Source organism: Eubalaena glacialis, chromosome 2 (genome assembly GCF_028564815.1).
Source record: "Eubalaena glacialis isolate mEubGla1 chromosome 2, mEubGla1.1.hap2.+ XY, whole genome shotgun sequence".
Lineage (NCBI taxonomy): Eukaryota > Metazoa > Chordata > Mammalia > Artiodactyla > Balaenidae > Eubalaena > Eubalaena glacialis.
In genome coordinates, this window is record NC_083717.1 from 37,379,092 (window position 1) to 37,403,371 (window position 24,280).

The 24,280-nt window shown below is 45.7% G+C and overlaps 1 protein-coding gene across 4 annotated transcripts in view; it reads right to left on the minus strand.

Annotated features, from left to right (window-relative positions):
- ALPK3 (alpha kinase 3) overlaps positions 1–24,280 on the minus strand; it is a 48,662-nt gene that overhangs the window by 4,394 nt on the left and 19,988 nt on the right. For 2 of the 4 annotated variants that reach the window (XM_061179886.1, XM_061179884.1), the window contains 8 exons: positions 22,978–24,205; positions 5,960–8,051; positions 5,162–5,309; positions 4,659–4,786; positions 4,469–4,504; positions 1,971–2,251; positions 1,324–1,412; positions 297–520 (listed from right to left, as the gene is read on the minus strand). In XM_061179886.1, the coding sequence (XP_061035869.1) occupies positions 297–520; positions 1,324–1,412; positions 1,971–2,251; positions 4,469–4,504; positions 4,659–4,786; positions 5,162–5,309; positions 5,960–8,051; positions 22,978–24,205 (4,226 nt within the window). The remainder of the gene's footprint in view (positions 1–296; positions 521–1,323; positions 1,413–1,970; positions 2,252–4,468; positions 4,505–4,658; positions 4,787–5,161; positions 5,310–5,959; positions 8,052–22,977; positions 24,206–24,280) is intronic. The other 2 variants (XM_061179885.1, XM_061179887.1) reach the window with 2 other exon arrangements.

Genomic DNA, 24,280 nt, shown 5'->3' on the forward strand with positions numbered 1-24,280 from the left:
GGTTTGAATTAGATCCCATGTAACGGTCTTTGAAGTAAATTCCTTTTTAATTTTAAGTGAAGCCTGGAGTGTACTCCTTTAAATACAACTGCAGTTATAGACTAGGCTCCATGAGGCCCTGATATGTATTAGCATTGCATACAAAGTGGTTCCTGTCCAATGCACTTTACAAGGTTACTGTGAAAGCAAAGGAGAATACGTGCAAAAGTGCGCTGCACACTAGCAAACGAGAACTGTGACCCTGCCCCTCCGCATGCTCTCCTGCACATGTACATGCACACCTCACACCCTCGTACCTGCCAAATCTGTGACAAGGAAGCTGCCATTTGTCCACAGATACAGCCAGTGCTGGAAGGCCTGGCATTTCTGCACGGCCTCAGAGCTGCTAGATGCTGCTGGAGCCGCAGCGAAGCCCCATTCCCGGGAACAGTAAGACTCCATGGGCTTGCCCAGGTCCTCCTCCAGGGTAGCATATGGGATATTGTTTGCAGGCCGGTAGATCAGATACAGTGGGATGATCCTAAACATAGTGTCACCCTGCAGTGAGCAGGAAGTATGGCCCCAGAGAGCTCCTCCCTCCACCTTAATTCTACAATCTTGGATCCAAAAGGAAGGCCCTTCCAAGAAGAGAACTCTCAGCTCTAAGCCTGAAGGACAGCAAGGAAGGGGGGTTCCACCCTGAGTTCAGGAAAGGAAATGGAGGTCTCCTCCATTCTCTGAGGTCAGTGGGATTAGAACTGAACCCTGCTATAGCCCCAGGAGGCCTCTGTGCTTGAGTGAGGGACTAAGACCTGTATGTGCCAAACAGAAAGGAATACCTCTGAGAGGATTCAACCAGACTGTGCTCAATGCCAGCTAGACCCTAATACTCAAGAGTTGAAGTTCCAAGTCTCAAAATGAAAACAATTTCCATGTGTAGCTGACTCCTACAAAAATCCACACTGACCCTGCCCAGCTACCACATTAGAATCCTGACCAGTTTGCCTGGAAGCTTTAGCCTACCCCATCACCTTCAGAGAGGCCCAGAACCTGCTGTGCCCAAACTCTGCAATCAGCAAAAACTGGGCAAAGGAGTGGGGAATTAGGGTGGGTGGGAGGAGACTGAAGACCAGAGCAGAAGCTCTTCTAAAGTGGGCAGTGAATCTTGAGGTCTTTATTTCTAGATTTTGTGGAACCATTGACCTGAGCATGGGGTTAGCTGGGGGCCCATTTGCACATGGCCATTACTCAGAAGGCCCCCAGGAGGCTGTGAAATCATGGTTCTCTGCAGAAGCTCAAGTCAACAGGTCTGCACACTGCATGGCCCCCTCCCTGTGCACTTACTCAGGCACGTCCCCAAAGCCAGGTGCAGCCCGGGCTTCAGCCGCAAAGATTTTGCAGTACTCTCGACTCATGTTCTGGATCTTGCACCCCTGTGGATTGAAGAGAACCAACTCTGATCAGCAAGGAAGCATCCCGGTTCTCTATCGTGCCTGGCTCTTAGTGGGAAGGCCATCTGCTAGAGGCTGCAGGGAGGATTCCAGCCCTGGGGGAGGTGGGGTTCATTCCTACCCTCCTCCCTACTCTGCACCTCATTTTTCTCATTTGTAAAACAAGAGGCTTTGGACTTGTTTTCAAAGTGGTTTCCAAAGTGTGTTTCCTGGAGCCCTAGTGATAGATGGCAATGCCCCAGGGGCCACACTGCAGAGAGCAAGCTACCGACCCCGCCCACAGTCACTCCCCTTTTAACTCCCAAATAAGGCTTCTGTGAAAGATATCTTTGAGGGCAGTGAAGAAAGTTTTCTGCTGAAAAATACAGTTTGAAAACTATAGCCCCAAAGATGTAGCCTGGACTACATCTCAGGCTCTCGTCGAGGTAAAGTTGAGACTAAGGTGGCTTCCTCCTCCATACTGGGCTTCCCAATAGGACCCAGGCTGGGAAGGGGAGGGATGAGAGAGTGGAAGGATGGGGCAGGGGGATGGGACAGTACCTGGATGGTGACGTCATAGTTTCTGCCCAGGAGAGAAGTCTCACTGCTGGGCCCAAACACAAGCAGGCTGGACACCTTGATGATGCACGTGAGGCCTGACTCGAAGATGGGTTCCAGCCCGTAGATGACCTTGGCCTGGGAGGCCTTCCGAAGGCCACAACCGTGTCCACCCCCTCGTAGCTCCTCGCTCACCAGGCGCCCAAAGAGCTTGTCCCCCCAGCAGCCAGAGTCAGCCAGACCCTTAGCAAACACCATGGGGGTCATCTCAATCTCTTCTCCAACTGAAGGGGAACAGGAGAAATGTGGAAAACTAGAAGCTCCCCACTGACTACTGTGGGACCCATAGCACCCCACCACTCTGTCCATGACTGCTCTTTGGGTGTGCACTTGGGGGGGGCCTTATGGACTATGACCACCTGAGGGCAGACACTGTATCTGGTAAAACCGCCGTCATTCAACAGTGCTCATGTGTGCACAGAGCAAGGGCTCAGCCAGTGTCTGTGGAAGGCCGGGGTTTTCTGAGGAAGCAGCAATCAATACAGAGTATCAGAATTACTTTGTTTTAGAATTCAGTGTTTTGATCAAATGAATAAATGACTCCATCTCAACCAACATGTTTGACTGAAACAAAAAGTTTGTGAGACAAATCCAGTAGCAGTAGCTCAAATTGGGATCACTAAATACCATTTTCCACTAAAAGGAACCAGAACTCCCTAAAGAAATGGTTGATTCCCAGTCTAGGGCAGGAAGTGTCCTAGACTGACCTGAAACATCTCTGGACCAGAAAGCAAGTAAGGTATCATAAACAATTGGCAACTTGTCAGAAGGACACAAGAGCCAACCTGAAGAGGCTTCTACTGGCAAAAAATGAGACAATCTTACCAACAACAACAACAGCAAAATAATTGCAAAGTATTGAACATTCAAATGTGTTAAAAATCCATACTTTCATAATTATAAGTAAAAAAAAACCTTCCCTCTGGGAAAAAAAAACCCCTCATTCATGACCTTTGGAGGATGTTAGGGCACCAACTCATTATTCTGAAATCTAATAAGAGCAAGGAGGAAAAGAAAGTATTTTTTCCTTCATTTTCTGTTGGACCTATATGTATCAGGATTACCAAATAACCATTTCTTCTTTTCCAAAAAATTTCAGCTAATGAATAAAGAAGAAATGACAGAATTAAAATACTCCATGTTGCAAACCTTAATGAAATAAAGGACTTTTAGGTGATAATCAGTGACTGCTAAAACCCCTAGATGATGACAGGGGTTGTACCAGATACCGTTTTTTAAATTTTAAAAGGGATAAATCAGGCAGAAAACACCTGAATGAACCCAGTGATCACTCTTAACATTACTAAAACAATCAGACATCACATGCCTCCAGATAGGATGCAAAAGGAAATACACAGCACATCTGTGAAATGTTCACACACCCCAAAATTTGCACCTGAATTGGAGCAAGCATCTCAAGCTAATTACCAGTTTAGAGGAAGCACATCAATGAAGCAACATGTTAAATGGTGATATAATCAACAAAATCCAAAATGTAAGAAATTCTTCAACAAATAAATGGCAAGGAGGGAAAACAAATGAGGGAGGAGGAACTAGTATACATTTGATAGATTTAAGGGATTATGTTAGCCAAAAGCACTGAGTGGTTCCTAATTCAAATAAACCAACACTTATGAGAAAGTTGGGGAAATCTGATTGGATGTTTGATGATAATAAAGTATTATTACTAAGTTTTTGGGCTTTTTTAGTTTTTAGGTGAGGTTATATTTGATATTGATTAAATTTGACTTGATAACTGAACAAAAGGCACTAGTTGAATGAATGAGTAAATAAGTGAATGAAGGAAGGAATTAATGTATTAGTTGGCAAATGAAGCTCTAGAAACCTTTCCATCACCAGCCGCCTTCACGGTCCTAATCCTTAGTGTGTCTTTTGCAGGAGCAATACATCTCTTCCCCTAATATTTGAGCCTTTAAAATGCTTATCAAACTTTGGGGTGTATCACAATCACCAGGGCATCTACTGACATGCAATTGTGTTAGGTCCTACCCCAGAGATTGTGATTAAGAGTATCTGCAGTAGGGCTCAAGTAACTGCATTTTCAGCAAGCTCCCTGTGTGAATCGAATGCAGGAGTCCACAGACCACTGTGAGAAACTCCGGGGAGGGAGCTGGCAGGGTGAGAAGTACCCTGGTGGCCAGTCCTGCTCTTGATCAAGGGCTCTGACATGGGCAAAGGGCACAGGCTGAATGAACTCCTTGTAGGACGTCCCCTTAGCCACTTCCTCCCCCCTCATCTTCTGAAACAGCTGTCCTCCCCCATCCTCCTCCACAAACCATATCCTAAACTAGGAGGCAAAGGGTAGCTGTATGTGGAGATAAACATGGCATTTAGAACAGATTCCAAGTCTTTAAAGAAGCCCCTGCAGATAGCAGGGTAGGGACACAGGCCCACCCATTCCTCCCCCTGAGGGGCACTACCTTGACCTTCTTCTCTGGAGATGAATCCTGACAGTACTGTGTGGAGAAAGAGAAGAGAAAGCCGCTATCCTCAGGCAGGTCTGCCCAGAGAGAGCTCCACCTCTGCAAAGACGACTGTTCCCCGCCGCCCCCCCCACCCAGTGGGGGCCAGGCAGAGACCCCGGGGAGGGGGGGCAGAGCTCACACTCACCCTCGGGGCTGAGGCAGAAGTCAGTGGAGGCCGAGCCGTGCTCGTTGTGGATGGTGCATCGATATACGCCACAGTCTACGGGGGACGCCTGCACGATGGCCAGGGCCGCTGGCCCTTCATCCCCTGCACTGCAGAGAGGAGACCCTCTCCGTGAGGCCATCACCATGGCAGAGCCCAGGGCCACCCTGCGGTCCTGAGGCTTCGCAGACCCCGCTCTCAGAGAATGCTGTGAGCCCTGTCTCTCAGAGCTCTGGGAAGAGCTGGGCCTGCATCACACAGGTCAGGACTACACTAGCTGTGTGACTTTGGGCAAGTGACTTAATACCTCTGAGCCCCAATGTTCTCCTCTTCACTATGGGAATACTAGAATCTCCCTCATAGGGATCTTGTGAGGATTAAATGAGGAGGTAGATCCGAAGTGCTGGGACAATGCCCCCCACAGTATTGTTGCTGTAATTTATTAGGGAGCCAGGTCAGGTGGAGGTGGTACCCAGCTGGCTTACCTCCTGCCCACCTCGCCCACTGGGCGCTGATCCTTGGCCCATGTCAAGACTGAGTCACTAAGAATGTTGAAAAACTGGCACCAGAGCTTCAGGCTGCCCGAGGCATCAGGAAACTGCTCCACCCGAATCTTCCGGATCACCTGTGGGGCTGGAAGCAGGGGCACAGTTGAGAGGAACAAGCCACTTCCCCTCCATCGTGTGCCCTCTCTGGCCCTACCCCTGCTTCCCTGGGTGTCCTTGGTGGCACAGGCTGAGAGAAAACGGGATTAAGCCTCCACACAGCCCTCACTTGGGTCCCACCTGTATCTCTAAGGCTTTTGCCCTGACTTCAAAGCACACATCTTAGCTAGAAAGAACATAGTATGGCACCTCCACTCCAGGCCAGGGAGAGCCTCACAGCTGAGGCCGCAGACAGCAGTCAAGAGAGGAACTTCAGTTTGCAGCCTAGGCTCCTAAACCTAGGACCCTGCATTTGAATCCTGTCCATACCACTCTGTACTCGCGGGACAAGCCTGCAAAGAGGCGATTATGGTGGTGATGATGATGATAGAGCTAGGATACTACTGAAGCCAGGCCCTGTGCTGAGTACTTGATTTATTCTATCCCATGTAACCCTCACAATGTTACAAAGTTGGTACTATTTCCAACTCCAAGTGGCCTTTCTGATTCCAAAGCCTGCGGGATTATTACGTAAGAATACCCTTTACAGAGGTACGCTAAACCTCTAGCAGGCAGGGTTATCCCAGCAGGGCCCTGTTCCGGGCAGCCCGCTCCTGTGAAGCCGTACCTGTTGCTCACCTTTTAGCAGGTCTTTGGCTCTCCTTGGCTTGGCCGGAGTGCCCTGCTTGCCTTCCTCCAGGGCCAGCTCTGCTTCCAGGTCGCTGGCTCTGGGGCTGGAGCCCAGGGCTCCTGCTGCCGGCCCCTCCTCTGCCCGCGGCACCTCCAGCATGCCTGCCTTTTTGCCCTGAGTAGGGGAGCGTTTCTCCCGCCCTGGACTCCCCGGGGGCCCAGGTGCAAGGCCCTTCCGGGGCCCCCGGGGGGAACCCGAGGGGCTCTCCCTTTCTTCGGGCTTGGTTGGCTCCCCGTCTCCTGCTGCTCTGACCTTAGGGAGAAACCTCTTCCTCCGGGCCCCCAGAGCCAGTTCCTCGGGCGTAGCTGCGGGGAGATCTGTCAGAGCTTCCCCTGGGATCTCCTCCTCTTGGAAGGGTTCCTGGGCTCTGCTCTCTGCTGACAGCAGTCCCTGCCCAGGGGCTGCCTGCCTACCCACCCCCACCAGCGGCCCACCCATGCCGCTCTCCTGGGAGGTCGGCAGGAGGCCAGGCCCCTCAAGGGAAACCTCTCCCTCACCCTCACTGGATCCTCCTGAGGTCAGCCCAGGGCCTTCCTCCTCACCTACCACGATGGCAGGGATAGAGAGGGGGCTGGGGCCAGGGCACCGGGCAGCAGCCAGGGCCTGACGGCCAACCTGCACCTCGCGGTCCAGGAGGCCGGTGAGGCGGCGGGAGGTACAGGGGCTCAGCAGCAGGGTCTGCGCGCTCTGCACCAGATGGTTGTTCTCCACGTGCTCCAGGATGCGCCGTGACGTCCGGGGACTCAGACCGGCCACTTCCACGGTGGGGGCCAGAGAGGGTGAGGGTGCCTGATCCCCAGCGGCAGCTTCCCCCTGGGCCCCGGGGCCCCTGCCACTCGTCTCTGAGCTGGACAGCTTCAGCAGCAGGAGCAAGTAGCTCTTCAGGGAGTCTATGAGGCCAGGGTCACAGGTCCGGGAGCCTGAAGTCCTCCCTTCCACACCGGGCACCTTGGCGCAGGCCCCCACAGTGTCTGCTGCCCTGGTTCCTGGCGGGTGACTCTGGCTGGGGGTGCCCGGCCCCAGGTGCAGTGGGGGGGCAGAACTCAGCGAGGCCTGGTCCCCAGAGGGTAGGAAGGCAGCTGTGTTCATGTGCTGAGAAGCCGGGGTGCTGGGCAGCTGCTGCTGTGAGTTATCAGTCAGGCCAGCCCCAGGAAGAGAGGGCAGAGTGGGCACCTGGGGGCTCAGGCCCGCTGGAGGACAGCCACCCAGATCCACAGGCGGCACTTCTCCTGGCTGTTCCTGCTTGGGGCCCTGGGACAGGCCCTCCTCGGGCTTGTCCTTAACTGGACCCGACTGCTCTGGCCCTCGACATCTCTCTCCTCCCACCTGCTCCAAACTGCCCTCAGGAGGCAGCTGTGCCCCGCGCGTGAGGCCCCCCACCAGGGGACCCGGCACAGTTTCCTCACGGTTCCCGGAGGCTGTTCCTGCTGCCTCGTCAGATCTGAGCATAAAATCAGGTTTGTCTGGGACGGAGAACTCTTCTGGGGTCTGTTCAAAGCATTCAATAATCTGAGGGGACCTAGGATCCTCTGAAGGTGGGCGTTTGGGGGCCCTGGACTGTGGGCTGATACCGGTCATGGGCACCTTCTCTGACCAACATTTCATGGCTGTGGGAATGCTCCCCTCTGACCATGCCCCCTTGTCTTCCTGCACCCTTCTGTCTGCCTGTGTCCTCTCATCTGCCTGGGTCCCCACCTTTCCTCGTGCCATCACGTCCTCCTGGGAATTCCTGCCTGACTCTGACCTCTCACCTTCTTGTGTCACAACATCCACCTGTGTCTTCCTATCTGCCTGTGTCCTCTGGGTGGTTTGTGTTCCATCTCCCTGCGTCCTCCCATCCACCTGCATCTTCCTATCCACCTCTGTATTCTTCTTGCCTCCAATGTTCTGATCGGAAGATGCTCTCCTGTCCTCCTGGGTTTCTGTGTCCATGGGCTCAATGATGTCCTGACTTCTGGAGGTGCTGCAACCAGCAGAGACTGTATCAGAGCTGCTGCTGGCCAATGTGGTAGGAGCCATGGTTGCCTGGGACTCCTGGACCTGAGAACACACAGACAGAAGCAAGAACTTAACTACACATGCCTTAGGATCTCTTTCCAATCCAATATCCCACCCTCCTCTGACCTCATCCAGAACTGCCATGATGAGAATCCTGCCACCTGGTTTCTCAGGCCTGCTAGGGGTGACAGAGTCCCAAGCCCACCTACTCAATCCCTGATCCCAGAATCTAGACCAGGGAATACCCAGAATCCAGGTCTAGCTCTGGCCCTCCCCATCTCTCCCTGAAGAAATTTTGCCTCTCCTGACAGCCCCTGATCACATGCTACCCCACCCCTCAACCCTGCCATTCAGAGGAGAGTGTCCTCTCCCCAGGGCTTCCGAGCAGTCAATCTGTCCCTCTCTTGTGGCACTAACTGCCCTGGATAGAATTAGGGGTGAAGTGGGAGAGTGCTAAAGGGTCTCCTTGACAGCATCAGGGACAGCATCATTATTAATGCTGAGTGAGTGGTAATTACACAATGCCATCCAGAGAGGGTTAAAGTCATTATGAATGACACCTATGCCAGGAGATCCATGAAACATTATAAGGTTACCCTTCTGAACACCCGCTATTTGCAAAACACTATGCTAGGCCCCTATTTATCACATATGTATTACTTCACTCCTCACAACAATATCAAATAGTTGCAAAAATCATCTCTATTTTAGAGATAAGAACACTGATGGTCAAAGAAGGAATATGGTTTGTCCATTATCAGATAGTAAGCGGTAGAGTTTAGTTTAGAAGCCAGGTGTGTCTAGCTTCAAATCTCATGTTCTTTGTTGTTATACTATATGGTCACACATTTAAATATAATTAAAGGACCGTCTATCTAAACATACTGGCATAAAACAGTAAATTGCCTCTTTTCCTGTTGGATATAATCAAAACCAACTAAGTAAACAAGAAAAAACAAAGCAAATTCCATTGTTAGTGGAAATGGAGGCTAATAAAACCTACAGTCTCAAAAAAAAAAAAAAAAATGGGTAAGGATTGCCAAAAGCAGATAGATGAAACCCTGGGAGGTTGCAAGAGCTGTAGGATCATGGAGGACTGGGTGGAAATCAAGCTGAAGACATACAAGGGAGACGTCCAACACTCAGGAAAAGAACAGTGGAGCAGCCTACCGGAGGCAGATCTCAAAAAACATGAGCAAAAATACACGAAAATTGCTAAGAAAATAGATTTTGAACATACAAGAACTTAAGGAATAGTGTTCCGTGGCCCTGGAGGAAACTACCGGAAAACAAACTTTGGTCAACCAAAAGATGACTGGGGAAACCACAGCAAAAGAATTGATGGTGAACGCTGAACATATATTTAACCATAGAACCAAGACTAAAACCAAAAAAGTTTAGAGTGGCAGATCAGAATGTCAGTGTTTATGCCCTGACAATGCAGAAACGATACAACTAGCACAGAAGGGGAAAGGGGAAGAAGATGACAAGTGGAGTTAAGTGCCTTAATTGTATCACTTATACAAGCCAGGAATCAAAGGCATGACTCAAAGCTGAAAACCCAGGTAACAGAAATACAGCATATTCAACTATACAAAGATAGTCACTTAGAAATAAAACTTTGGGATAATAGGAGATAGAAAACGAAAGGGAAAAAAGGTAGGGAGGAAGTGGAAACACAATCACTGCTCATCATAAAAAAGTAAAACACACTGACTAAACGGATAAAATTATGGATGATATTACATAAAATTTAAATTATAAATTACTACGTACAAATATTTCTAAGGATCAGAAGAACCACACACAAAACCAAAGCAAACAGAACGTATGAGACCTTAATATGTATTTAATTAAATTATATTTAAATTAAGTATAGAATTTAAAGTTACTTTACTGCATATGGAATTCTGAATGAATGGTATGAATACGAAAAAAATAGAAGAGTTTGGTAAATAACAGAAGCCGTCAAATGTAAGTCTGACTGACTGAAGAATGTTAGTAAAAAGGCTCCTCCAACTTCTCTGAGAACCAGTGAGACACGAACAGACAAAAACACCTTGGAGGGGCTTCCCTGGTGGCGCAGTGGTTGAGAATCTGCCTGCCAATGCAGGGGACACGGGTTCGAGCCCGAGCCCTGGTCTGGGAGGATCCCACATGCCGCGGAGCAGCTGGGCCCATGAGCCACAATTACTGAGCCTGCGCGTCTGGAGCCTGTGCTCCGCAACAAGAGAGGCCGCGATAGTGAGAGGCCCGCGCACCGCGATGAAGAGTGGCCCCCGCTTGCCACAACTGGAGAAAGCCCTCGCACAGAAACGAAGACCCAACACAGCCATAAATAAATAAACAAATTAAAAAAAAAAAAAAAAACACCTTGGAGGTGGGCTTCCCTGGTGGTGCAGTGGTTAAGAATCCACCCGCCAATGCAGGGGACACGGGTTCGAGCCCTGGTCCAGGAAGATCCCACATGCCACGGAGCAACTAAGCCCGTGCACCACAACTACTGAGCCTGCGCTCTAGAGCCTGCGAGCCACAACTACTGAGGCCGTGTGCCACAACTACTGAAGCCCATGCGCCTAGAGCCCGTGCTCTGCAACAAGAGAAGCCACAGCAATGAGAAGCCCGTGCTCACCGCAACTAGAGAAAAGCCCGCGCACAGCAACAAAGACCCAATGCAGCCAAAAATAAAATTAAAAAAAACAAACAAAAAAAACCTTGGAGCCAACAAACAGCACTTAGGAATATATTAGAACCTTCTTTTAACTTCTGATATTCTAGGATTAAGAAATATTTTTAAAATATTTATTTATTTATTTATTTGGCTGCACTGGGTCTTAGTTGCGGCATGTGGGATCTTCGTTGCGGCACTCAGGATCTAGTTCCCTGACCAGGGATTGAACCTGGGCCCCTTGCATTGGGAGCGCAGAGCCTTAACCACTGGACCACCAGGGAAGTCCCAGGATTAGAAAATATGAATATGGACATGAGATCTATAAATTTACAAAGAAAATGCTGACTTTACACACAAGGCTCATGTGAACAGAACTTTCGATTAAAGCTGTCTTCACTCCCCCTCACTCGCAGACTGATCAGTCCCTGAGTCCTACTGAACCTGCTTCTTCAGTATCTCAATATCCGTTCCCTTCTCTCTGTCTCCACTGCCAACACCCTAATCTAAGCTGCCAACAATTCTATCTTGCCTGGACTATAGTAAAGCCTCCTAATTGGTATCTGTGACTCTAGTCTTTGCCTCTGCCAAATATGCAGCCCAAGTGATCTTTCTAAAATATAAATCTGGGGACTTCTCTGGTGGCGCAGTGGTTAAGAATCCGCCTGCCAATGCAGGGGACACGGGTCTGAGCCCTGGTCCGGGAAGATCCCACATGCCACGGAGCAACTAAGCCCGTGCGCCACAACTACTGAGCCTGCGTGCCACAACTACTGAAGCCTGTGTTCCTAGAGCCTCAGCTCCACAAGAGAAGCCACCGCAATGAGAAGCCCATGCACCACAACAAAGTGTAGCACCAGCTCGCTGCAACTAGAGAAAGCCTGCGTGCAGCAACAAAGACCCAACGCAGCCAAAAATAAATAAATTAAAAATAATAATACAAAAATAAAAAAATAAAAAATAAATCTGATTGTGACACTCCCCTCCTTAAAAGCCTCTCAGCAGCTTATCATCACTTACAGGCTAAAGCCTAAAGGCCCTAGCCTAAAAGAGCAAAAAGTTAAAGAATACTCCTTGCCCGGCAGGGTATGAGGAAACAGGCATCAGCACAGCCTCTATGGATAGTAATTTGGCATTATCTAGTAAAACTAAAAATACTTATACTCTTTGACCCAACAGTTCCACTCCTGGGAATTTACCCTATAGATATACTTTCATGTGCAAATTGACATATATACAAGGATACTCGTTGCAGCATAGTTTATAATAGCAAAAGACTAGAAATTACCTAAATTACATCAATACAGGATTGATCCAATGAATTATGGTACATCCACACCCCAAATAAATAAAATAAATACCCAAATAAAAAAGAAAGGTATAGGACAGAAAGTATCATATGCCACCTTTATGTGGAAAATACAGAGACACATATTTGTAAATGTACAGAAGATAGCTCTGGAAGGATGCCCAAGATACCAGTTATGGCAACTTATTTCAGGAAGAGGGATGGGGTGGTGGCGGTAGGGAAAGGGTGAAGATTTAATATTCTCTAAATACTTTTTATACTTTTTGGATTTTATACCATGAGCCTATGACACATATTTAACAAAATCCAATTAAGAATGAAAATGAATAAGTAAATAGACCGTTGTGTGATCAGTGAGGCCTGTCCTTCAGCAGGGGACCCAGGTCTGTCTCTCCAGGCTCATCTCTTGGGTCACTCCATCCCACAACACTAACGTACCATGCTGATTACTGTGCTATTTTATAACCACTTTGTTTTTTCTCTGCTGGACATTCTCAGCCTTCTCATTGCTCACCTGGAGAACTCCTTCTTTTCCCTGAAGACCTCACTCAGGTTTCTTCTCATTTTAGAAGACTTCTGAGTTCCCTTCTCCACCCCAAAAAATGTTAAGAGGCTTCTTATCCTATGTATCCATGGCAAATGTACCTAATTCTATTATTATACCCTCATTCTCTGCGGCAGTTATGCACGTGTCACCTGCTGATCTGTGAACTCTTCCCTTTCAAAGAGGGCCCAGCACAGGCCCAGGGTTAGACTTGGTGTGCAATAACTATAAAGATTGACCTCTCTAAACACTATGGGGGGCGGGGGTGTGTGTCTGCATCTGGAACTGTATGGAGAAGTGAGGAGGAATGTCATGTATTTCTTAAAAATAAAAAACTGTGTAAGCTGGGGTGAACCTATCTGGTTCTCTGTGGGCTTTTTCATTACAAAGAACATTAGTAGTTTTAATTTGCCATCCTGTCTTTCTGTCTTCTCTGTAAAATTTTTGAGATTAAGGAACCAATCTGAATCACCTTTGCATCCTTCACAGACCGAGGCACATAGGAGGTTCACAGGAATGAACCACTGAATGGCAAGTATTATGGCTTGTAACACTCTAAGAGGAGAGAGTGCTGGTTTGGGGAAGCAGGATACAAAGCCAGGGGCTTAACAGGGATGGAGCAGGGCATTGTCAAGGACCTGGAATCTACTTCCTTGATGAAACCCAGACCCAGGGCTCATACTGAGGCTTCATCATCTTTAAATGTTTGGTATAATTTTCCAGTGAAACCATGTGGTCCTAAAGATTTTGGGGAGGAGATTTAAAATTACAAATTCAATTTCCTTAACAGTCATAGCATTATTCATATTATCTTGTTTCATTTTTACATGAGTTTTGGTAGTTTTTTTTTTTTTTTAAGAATTGTTTTATTTCATCTAAGTTGTTGAACTTGTGAGTGCATTTTTTTTCATAATAGTCCTTTATTATCCTTTTAATGCTTGCAGGGTCACTAGTGATATCTCCTTTCATTCATTTTTTAAAGAGCTTTATTGAGGTATAATTGACAAAACAGTATACATTTAAAGTGTACAACTTGATGTTTTGATATATCTATATACTGTAAAATGATCACCACAATCAAGCTCCTCTTTTGTTCTGAATACAGGTAATTTGTGTCTTCTCTTATTTTTTTTTTTTCTTTGTGAGTCTTGCTAGAGGTTTATCAATATTATTGATCTTTTCAAATAGCAAGATTTTGGTTTAATTTTTTTCCATAGTTTTTCTGTTTTCAATTTCATTTTTTGCTCTTTTATTATTTTTCCCTTCCTTCTGCTTGCTTTGGGTTAGTTTTATTCTTCCTTTTCTAGTTTCTCAATATGAGAGCCTAGAGTATTGATTTCAGACCTTCTTTTCTAATATAAATATTTAATGCTATAAATTTTCCTCAAGACACTGATTTAGCAGCATCTAAAATTTTGATATGTTGTACTTTCATTCAGTTCAAAATATTTCCCAATTGACCTTAAGACCTTCCTCTCTGACCCATAAAAGTGTGATATTTAATTTAAAAGTGTTTGGAGACTTTCCTATTATCCTCTGTCACTGATTTCTAGTTTAATTTCATTTTTGTCAGAGAACATACTTTGTATTATTTCAAATATTTTATATTTGTTAAGGTTTGTTTATGACCCAGCATATGATCTATTCTAGTGAATGTTTTATATGCACTTGAAACAAATAAGTATCCTGTTGTTGTTATGTGGAGTATGCTATGTGTCTATTAGATCCAGTTAGTTGATAAAGCTATTCAGTTCTTTTCTATTCTTACTGATTTTCTGTTTACTAGTTCAATTGGTTATTGAGAGGCGTGTTAAAGTCTCCAACTATAATTGTTGATTTGTCTATTTCTCCTTTCAGTTCTGCCAGTTTTTCTTCATGTATTTTGAAGCTCTGTTGTTAGGGGCAAACTCATTTTCATTTTCTTGAATTGATTCTTTTATCATTATGTACTTCACTATTTTTCCCTGGTGATTTTCTTTGCTCTGAAGTCTGCTTTGTCTGATATTAATATGGCCAGTCCAGTTTTCAGTTGATTAGTGTTTGCATTGTATATATTTTCTATTATTTTACTTTTAACCTACCTATATCATTGGAATTGAAGTCAATTTCTTTAAAAAGCATAGAGTTGGGATTTTTTTTTTTGATCCAGTCTCACAATCTCTTTTACTTCATGTGTTTAGACCACTTATATTTAATATAATTATTTATACGTTTGAACTTACATCAATTATTTTATTATTTGTTTTCTATTTGTTCCGTCTGTTATTTCTTCCTGTTTCCCCTTTCCAGTTTTCTTGTAGATTATTTGAAAATTTTTAGTATTCCACTTTAATTTACATATTGTGATGTTTACTATATTTCTTTGTATTTTAATTATTGTTCTAGGGCTTACAATACATACACTTAACTTCCCACAGTCTACTTAGAGTCAACACCTTACCACTGCAAGTGAAATGTAGTAATCTTACCACCACATAGGTCCCTTTACCCTCTCCCTCTTTATATGTTACATTTACATACATTAAAAACTTTAGCAGACAATGTTATAATCTGTACTTTTTACCTTCAAACATTTTTTAAAGAATTCAAGAAGAGAAGAATAATCTATTATGTTTACCCAGGTATTTACAAGATTCCTTGTATCATTTCCCTTTGTCTGAAAAATTTACTTTAGCAATTCTTTTAGAACAGGTTTGCTAGCAATGCATTCTCTTAGTTTCCCTTTATCTTGGAATGTCTTTATTTCACCTTCAATACTAAAAGATATGTTTGCTGAATGTAGAATTATAGATTGAAAAGTATTTTCTTTCAGCAGTTAAAAAATATTATTTCACTTCCTTTTTTAACCTCCATTGTTTCTGATGAGAAATCTGTAGTCATTCGAGTTACTGTTCCCCTATAAATAGTGCGTCGTTTTTTCTCTGACTACTTTCAAGATTTTATTGTTGTTGTTGTCTTCAGTTCTCAACAATTTGACTATGCTGTTCCCTGGCCTGGAATTCTGTGGGCGTTTCTTATTTGCGGTTTGCTGAACTTCTTGATCTGTAAGTTTGTGGGGGGTTTTTTGCCAAATTTGGGAAGTTTTCAGCCATATTTCTTCATATATTTTATCTGCACCACACTCTCTTCTCTCCTTCTGGGTATCCAATGACATGAATGTTAGACATTTTGATATTGCACCACAGATCCTTGAAGCTCTGTTCATGTCTTTTTCTCTCTGTTATTCAGATTGAATACTTTTGATTGACCTATCTTCAAAGTGCACTGACTTTTTCCCTATTGTCCTCATTCTGCTGTTGTGCCCAACAAGCAAGTCTTTTTTATTTCAATTATTTTATTTTTCAGTTCTAAAATGAACAATTTGTTCTTTATATCTTGTATTTCTTTGCCAAGACTTTCTATCTTTCCACTTATTTCCAGAGTGTTCAACCTTACTTTTTGTCACTGCTTTAAAGTCAGATAATTTCCAACATATCTGCCATCTTGACATTGGCATTCTTTAACTGCCTTTTCCCATGCAAGTTGAGATTTTCCTGATTTTCTCATATGCCAAATAATACTTACTATATCTGGCACATTTTGAATATTATGAGATTCTGGTTTCTTGTATAAATCCTATAGAGAATGTTAATATTTTTGTCTGAGCAGACAATCTACTTGGTTGTGTTCAGGCTGCAAGTTCCATTCAACATTCTGAGGTTGTAGTTTCAATGTCAGTTCCATTTTCAAAGTCTTTGCAGTGCTATTCAGATCTGTCCTGTGTGCGTGCCACCCAGTGGCCAGTCTGGGACTTGGATGATGGTCTCTTAGTTCTTTTTGATACAATGTTCAGAACCAGATCCATGCATGAACAGCTTGAGAATAAGCCCAGGAATTTATAAACAGCTTATAAAGTCACTTTCCCAAACTTCTTCCTGTGCATGATCTATCCTTTACTTTCTGGGCCCCTAGGATTCCCTTTTCCAGTCCTCCCTCAAAGTTTTAGACCCCTGTGGCCTCTGCTACTGTCACTACCAGGAGATTCCTCTCCTATTCCTCAAGCCTGCTCAAAAGGGCTTCTCCTAAAGCTCTCTCTGTTCATCCTGATACTTATTTCTGAGTTTCTGATTGCATTAAGACCAGGCCAGGGAATACTAGATTTTTTTAAGGGTAAATACTGCTGAATCAGTGGTACTTAATTCTGGTCTTATTCCTCAGTCTGTTTGCTACTATTTGCTTATCAAAGTCATCAAGTAGCTGCACCATGCATTTGGCCCAAGTTTTTAGTTGCATTCAGTGGAAGATACAGGGTGGATGGTGTTTACTCCATCTTATCCAGAACTGGAACTACCATAACTGTGATAACTAATTTAACATTCGTTACTGTATTTTCTAGTTCTGGATTTCTAGTTGGTTCATTTTAAAGTCTTTGCCACTTTTTATAGTTTCTAGTTCTCTGCTGAAATCTTCAATCTTGCCTTTTTATCTTCTTGAATATAGAATATACAGTTTTAGTTTTATAGTTCATGTCTGATAATTCCAAAAGTTGGAATATATTGTCCGCTGGTTTTGCTAGTTCTTTTTCATGTTTCTTTTCTTTTCTTTTCTTTTCTTTTTGCCATACTGCGCAGCTTGCAGGATCTTAGTTCTCCAACCAGGGATTGAACCCAGGGCCACAGCAGTGAAAGTGCTGAGTCCTAACCACTGGACTGCCGGGGAAGTCCCCTTTTTCATGTTTTCCTCTCTTTGTGTGCCTGCTTGTCTTCATTTAGGTGCTGAATATTACATTTGAAACATTTTTCAAAAATAATTTGAGGCTTAAGATGATGTTATCATCCTCCAGATGCTTGGGAGCAAGGTATCTTGAACCACCTTAATCTGATTTCAAGGACTGAGATATTTCTTGGTCACCCAGGTAACTCAGAGTTAAGCCTCAGTCCCCATGAGGGTAATTTGCTCTGGTTCCCTTAATCCTATGGTACAAACCTTCAGGGTTCCCAACCCAAAGACCAGGGGGTTTGCCAGGGCTACCATTCTTGAGACCATGGGCTCCAATTCTGGTCTCCCAAGTCCCTTGAGGCTGTCTACAACACTGCTGAGTCTCTCATTCTCCCCTTCTGGAGTGGCAAACAACCCCAGGACAAAAGCTATGCCAAATGCTGAGCTCACCATTCTGGATTTCCATCTCCTCCCAGATCCTGGGCAAGTGATTCTTCCCTTTGTTAGCTCTCCAGTGTCTTCAAGCAGACATTTTTATATTTTGCTCAGCTTTATTAGTTGCCCTCAGTAGGAAAGTTGGTTGGAATTATCTAGCCCAGCATTACTGGAAGCTGATATTCAAAAAATGTTAGTTCTCTCCCCTTTCTGTCTCACTCCCAAGACTGGATGATGTTACAGTTAGTGCTAAACAAACCAAAGCAGAACACAAGACACAGAAGAGAAGAAAAAGTGATGAGAGGCTTTAAATGCATCTAGGCATTAAGGTTAGGATAGGCAGGGGACTTCCCTGGTGGTCTAGTGGTTGAGACTCTGTGCTTCCAATGCAGGGGGCATGGGTTTGATCCCTGGTCAAGGAACTAAGATCCCACGTGCTGTGCGGTATGGGAAAAAAAAAAAAAAAAAATTTTTTTTAAAGAAATTTTTAAAAAAAATTTAAAAAAGATTAGGACAGGCAGGTGTGCATTCCTACCTACCACCTTATCCTTGCTTCATGCTATTTGTCCTTCCCAGAATGTCTTCCTTCCTCTCTTTAACCTATCTAATTTCTTTTTATCTGGGGATATTATGGGCATTCTTTTATATTAAAAAAATTATATTTGATGTTTTTCTACTATGGTATTTACAGTAATAAACCCTATACATGCTGCCAACCAGCCTCTTCCCAGATGCCTTCTCTCGTGACTACAGACCACCCCACTCTCCGTCCCTAGAAACCTACTGCAATAACATTCACCACAGCCTCTTTGCGCTTATGGTTTGGTGCAAGTCTAATCCCCTGGATTCATTAGATAATTTCTTAAGGCAACGATCATGTCTCTCCTCAAGCCCCCCTCCCTTCAACAGCTCTCAGAAAATACTTATATTCACGTAGTCTCTGAAAACCAAAGCACCCTAATTATGCAAGGGGAGTTTCCACATATTGAGATGATCATCCTCAGGACCAGGACGTACAGGATGTAAAGACCTGTGAGGTCTCAAGGCGTTCAGCAGAGCCCTCTCATGTCTATACCACCCACTCTGAGGATTTGGGCAGATGGGGCATTCCACCATATCCCCACGCTCCTGTACCTCAGCTCCAGAGATCTGAGCCTGTCTCAGAGAAGATCTCAGGTTAGGGCACTAAAAAGCAGCCTTTGAGGACACTGAAGGCTAGTTCTCATTCACCAAGTACCTTAGGCAAGATTGCTTCTGCCCAGGGAAAGAGCTCCCTGAATAGCATGGCTGGGCTCAAGGAGACGGTCTCTGGACACTCTTAAACAACCCAAGAGGCCACAGTTTTAGCATCTGCTCCTCATCCATATCCAAGATGAAAGCCTAACTTGAGCTGTCAGAGATACCCCTTATTTCCAGGAAAGGAAATCAAGACAGTGTAGGGAAGCAGCAGCAGCATATCCCAGAAGCAGAGGCCTTTAAAATATCTAACGCTAACAAGAGGCATGCTGGACCCACATGGAGAAAACAGAGCTTAAAAAGAAATAAGAGGGAATGTCCAGTGGTTAGGACTCTGCGTTTTCATTGCCGAGGGCCTGGGTTCAATCCCTGGTCAGGGAACTAAGATCCCGCAAGCTGTGTGGTGTGGCCAAAAATTTTTTTTAATTTAAAAATAAAAAAAGAAAGAAGAAAGAAGGCTTGAATGATAGAAAAAAATACCATGCTCCTGGATAAGAAAGCTAAATATTAAGATATTGATATTTCCAAATTAATTCTTATATGTAAAGATACTTAATGCAGTCTCAATCAAAATACCAATGGTATAGAGACAGAAAGCAGATTAGTGGTTGCCTGGTCGTGGTGGTGGGAACAAGGATTAACTGCAAAAAAGGAACAAGGATCTTTTCAGGGTGATGGAAATGTTTTAAAACCGGATTGTGGTAATGACTGTACAACTGTGAATTGTGTACATTGGACTGTACATTTTAAATAGGTGACTATTATTGGTGTATAAATTATACCTCGATCAAGCTGTTTAAAAATATAAACCTAACAAATTTTACTAAAAGACCATTCAAAATTCAAATCTGACTAGTCTTCCATGAAAGGATTTAATATGCTTTTGATCTTGTTAAAAATAATTCATCACTTTTTTGAAAATGTAGTTTTTTAAAATGGTGAATATAAGAATACAAGGTAAAAAACAATGTTATCTGGGAGTTTGGAAAAATTCAAACAATGATTCTAAAGTTTTCCTAGAGGAATAAACAAGAGAGAATAGCTAAAACATGTTTAAAAGAAGTATAAGAGGGTTGCTCTGCCAGAAATGAAAGCTACAACAATTAAAATGAGATCATCCTGGGGCTTCCCTGGTGGCTCAGTGGTTGAGAATCTGCCTGCCAATGCAGGGGACACGGGTTCGAGCCCTGGTCTGGGAAGATCCCACATGCCGCGGAGCGACTAGGCCCGTGAGCCACAATTGCTGAGCCTGCACATCTGGAGCCTGTGCTCTGCAACAAGAGAGGCCGCGATAGTGAGAGGCCCGCGCACCGCGATGAAGAGTGGCCCCCACTTGCCGCAACTAGAGAGAGCCCTCGCACAGAAACGAAGACCCAACACAGCCATAAATAAATAAATAAATAAAATTAAAAAAAAAAAAATGAGATCATCCTGTTGTAAGAATCAACAAACAGATTAATGGATTATGATAGATGTATATATGGGAACTAAAATAGGCTTTAGTGGGTATAAAATTAGTGTATAAAGAAAGAATCACAAACTAATAGGAAAAGGTTAAATTTGGGGGAAATTACTTATTAACCAAAAATTGAGCTAGAGACTGATACTATGCTATACACCCAAACTAATTCCAGATTAATTTAAAAGTCAAATGAAAGAATTCAAACAACAAAAATTATAAAAATACAGATACATATTTAACTAACCTTGGAATAAGGAAGAAAAGCATAAACACTATTGAAGAAATGGTTAAAATATGCATATTGTGGCATCTTACATAACCACTACAAATGAAGTTTTTCAGATAATTTTTAGGAACCATGAAAAACTGCTCATGAAATAATGAGAAGTAACGAAAGCAGAATATAAAACTGAATCAGAATAACAATGTAAATCAAATTTTAAAATAATAAAATACATATACAGAAAGATTGGTAGATATATCAAGATGTCTTTGGATGGTAGAATTATAGGTGAATTTCTACTTTTTCCTTTCAGTTTTTAGAATTTTCCCCCATATTTTTTACTATGGCCATGTGTTTCTTTCATAATCAAAAAATAAGATTTTTTAAAAAAGATTTGGTAGAATGAGAATATGAAAAACCAATCAAATTCAGCTACTAAAAAGCAACAGCTTCAAAAATACATATAGCTGTTAAATGCATTTTTCACATGTATGATACATTTCACAATTTTTTTAAGTACTAAAAAAAAAAAAAAAAAAAAAGCCACACAAGCTCTTTGCAGGGACAGCAGAACCTCTACAGACAGCCTCTCCTGTGCCTGCAGTGCCCCAGCCCATTCGTCCCACTTGCGAGAGGCAAGGAGGGCCTTGCCAGGAGGATGCAGCCATTCTGGCTGTGGTATTCCCCGCCGCTGTGGGCAGAGAAGCCAGATTCACTCACAGACTTGGCCGCCAGCCTGATCTCTTCCCAAATGTGCTCCCTAGGGGCCCATGAGGGCCATCCCTACCATATGCCCTGCTGTCCAGCCTGTGGGCTGTCAGGCATGTGGAGCGGCCCCATCTGGGCTCCTAGGAACTCACCACTCCCGCTGCTGAAATCTCCTGAGACCAGGCATGAGGGGCTGAGAGTCATGAACAGATTCAGAGAGTCTGGTTTGAGGTTCACCCCACTCCAAAGACCTCTGAACTACCATCCCCACAGACTAACCCCAGCACCCTCAGCACACACTGAAATAAAACCATCTCCCCTGGCCACGCTTGAAACTGGTCTCTCCCTCCTGCCCCCATGAAAGTTCTCTCTGTGGGAAAGGCAGCCCCTCCCTGTTCTCCACGAAGCATCCTTTTCCCGCTGCCCTCCAGGAGGTACTGCAGCAGCTTGTCCCTCATGTTTCCCTTCACTGTTCCAAGAAGCCGTCTGTCTTCTGCCTTGACCCCTGTGAAACACTGCTTTCAGCTGCTCCTCCTGTCTCCTGGGACCCATGCTCCTGCTTCCTCTGCCCCAAGAAACAATTTCATCTTAGTTCCCGCCAAAATGCTGTCTCCACTTGGGGTTGCCAGATTTAGCAAAGAGAAATGCAGGACACCCAGTTAAATTTGAATTTCAGACAAACAACCAATCATTTCTTAGTATAAGTATATCCCATCTATTTTATCCAACCCACCCCCAGTCTTGATACACTTTTTCTTTCTACCCCACTATAAAACACTCCTTCTCTCTAAACTCCTGTGATATACTGCCTGCCCTCTGCCCCTGAAACATGAAACACTGACCAAACGGGATAAACTGTTTCCCTTCTGTTAATCCTCTCAATCCTGCTCCTCTCTTCCCTCTTCCCCTGCCCCCTCCCCCCATCAAACTCCTTAATGCTGCCACCTGGATGCCCCACGCTCCCCCCTCTCCACACAAAACCTCTGTCCTCTGTTGGCTACCTGATCCCCAGAAGAATGCCAGCACTCCTGTTCTCAGGGAAAACAGTTTGCCTCTACCTCCCACCACAGTAATGTCTCAGACCTATTGCCGTTTATTTCGTTCTTAGCATGCACCGAGCCCTGGGCCAAGCACTCTGATTCTCACAGCAGCTCTATGAAGTAGGCACTGTTTTTATTAAGGTTTTATGACTTGCCCAAGATCACACAATGTTAAGGATAGTCAGATTTGCACATAGGTATACCTGACTCCGAAATCTTGGATAAAACCCCAGATCAAGTCAGAATTTTCTGGACAGTGGATATTTTTTAAATCTTCTAATAAGCATCCAGGTCAAGACCCACCGCACACTACAGACCACTCCTCAGTCTCCCCATTGTCTTTCCTCCCCAAAGAACATCCTCTTCCTCCACCCCCCTCTGCGACACAGTCCCCTTGGAAGTGAACTTGCATGTTGTCAGAGGAGATGGTCACAGTCAGGCTGTGCTGCCCACATGCCTGGCATCTGGGGACTGCCTGGGGCGAGGCCCAGGCCTGTGGTCCCCTGCTCCTGGCCAGCACTCCACCTCACCCCACCCCCTTCTATAAATACCCCACTGCTCACTGGCTGCCGAGCTGTTGCAGCAACAGTTTCCATGAGGTCATCTCTCCCGAGCGGCCTCCAGCCACCCAACACCCACACTTACCTTTCCTGGAGTCCTGTGGCCTGCTTGCCCCTGCAGCGGGCTATCCTGGGGGCTGTGTCTCCGCCGGGCGGGGGGTGTGGGCACTTGGGCAGAGGCCTGAGGCGGGGCCTTCCCTGAGCTCTGAGCCCCAGGTTCTGGATCTCGACTTGGGGAAGAATCAGGCTTGCAGCTGGTGGTGGGCTCCCCTTTGGGCTTCGGAGGAGCAAATCTCTTCCTGTTGAAGGGCCTAGTCTGCTGGGGGGCTGAGGGCGTGGGCTGGCCAGGGACAGCAGGCTCCCTCTCACCTCTGGCTTTGCTGGATACCTTCCCTGAGGGCATCTCTCCAGGTGTCCTGCCACTGGGGGTCTGGGCCCCCTCCTCCCCCTGAGGCTTGTCTGCCTGGGTGCTCTCCGGATACATGTCCTTCAGGGAGAAATACACTTCCTGGTCTGGGCCTGGGACAGGGGCCTTCTGGGCCTGGTCTTGAGTACCCACAGCAGAGGCTGGCTTCCTGGTGCCATCTGCTCCAGAGGACCCAGGCCCCTGGACGGCCCTGACTCTGGGCCGGGTCTGAACCTGCTCCTTGTCCCTGGGCCCCTGTATCCCACAGGAGTCAGGCTTGTCTGAACTGGGGACACAGTTTTCAGAGGAACGGTGGCTTCGAGCTGCCCTCTCTACCTCTGGCTTTCGCACACCTTGCTTAGGTTCCTCATCTTTCTTTTTCTTCTTGGCCCCAGACTCCTTTCTGGGGGCTCTCTGAGGCCCCAGCTCCATGGCCTTACAGATGTATGTCAACAGGCCATGCTCCCCAGCCTCCTCGTTCTCAGGGGCAGCCTCCCCGTTGGTGGTCACCTCTCCGGAAGCAAAACTGTTGATCAGGCCCAAACCTGGGTGCTGACCAGGCTCCGTCTCTCCCTCCTGCCAAGCCACCGGTGTCCCATTCTCGACCTCCCGGGTGGGGGCCAAGGGGACTGGCACCTCGGCCCCACTCAGCCGCCGCTTCCGCTGGAAGCGGTCGGGGCTGAGCTTGCGCAGGGTGTCGGCCTCTTCCACGGCCTCCTTCCCGTGCTTCCAGCTCTTCTCGATCTCACGCATCTTTGCCGCAGCCTTGCGCTTCAGCTTGGCGAACCAGCGCTGGTGGATCTTGTACTCGGTCATGGTGCCCACCTCCAAGACCCCTGAGCAGGACACAATTCCCTTGGCATTCTGGGCAGAGGCCTGGTAGATGGCGGCATCTTCTTCTCGACACCTAGAGGCAGGAGCATGAGATGGGAGGTGAGAGCCCCCAATCCCCGCAGCCAGAGCCTCGAAGAGTTGAGTGCCC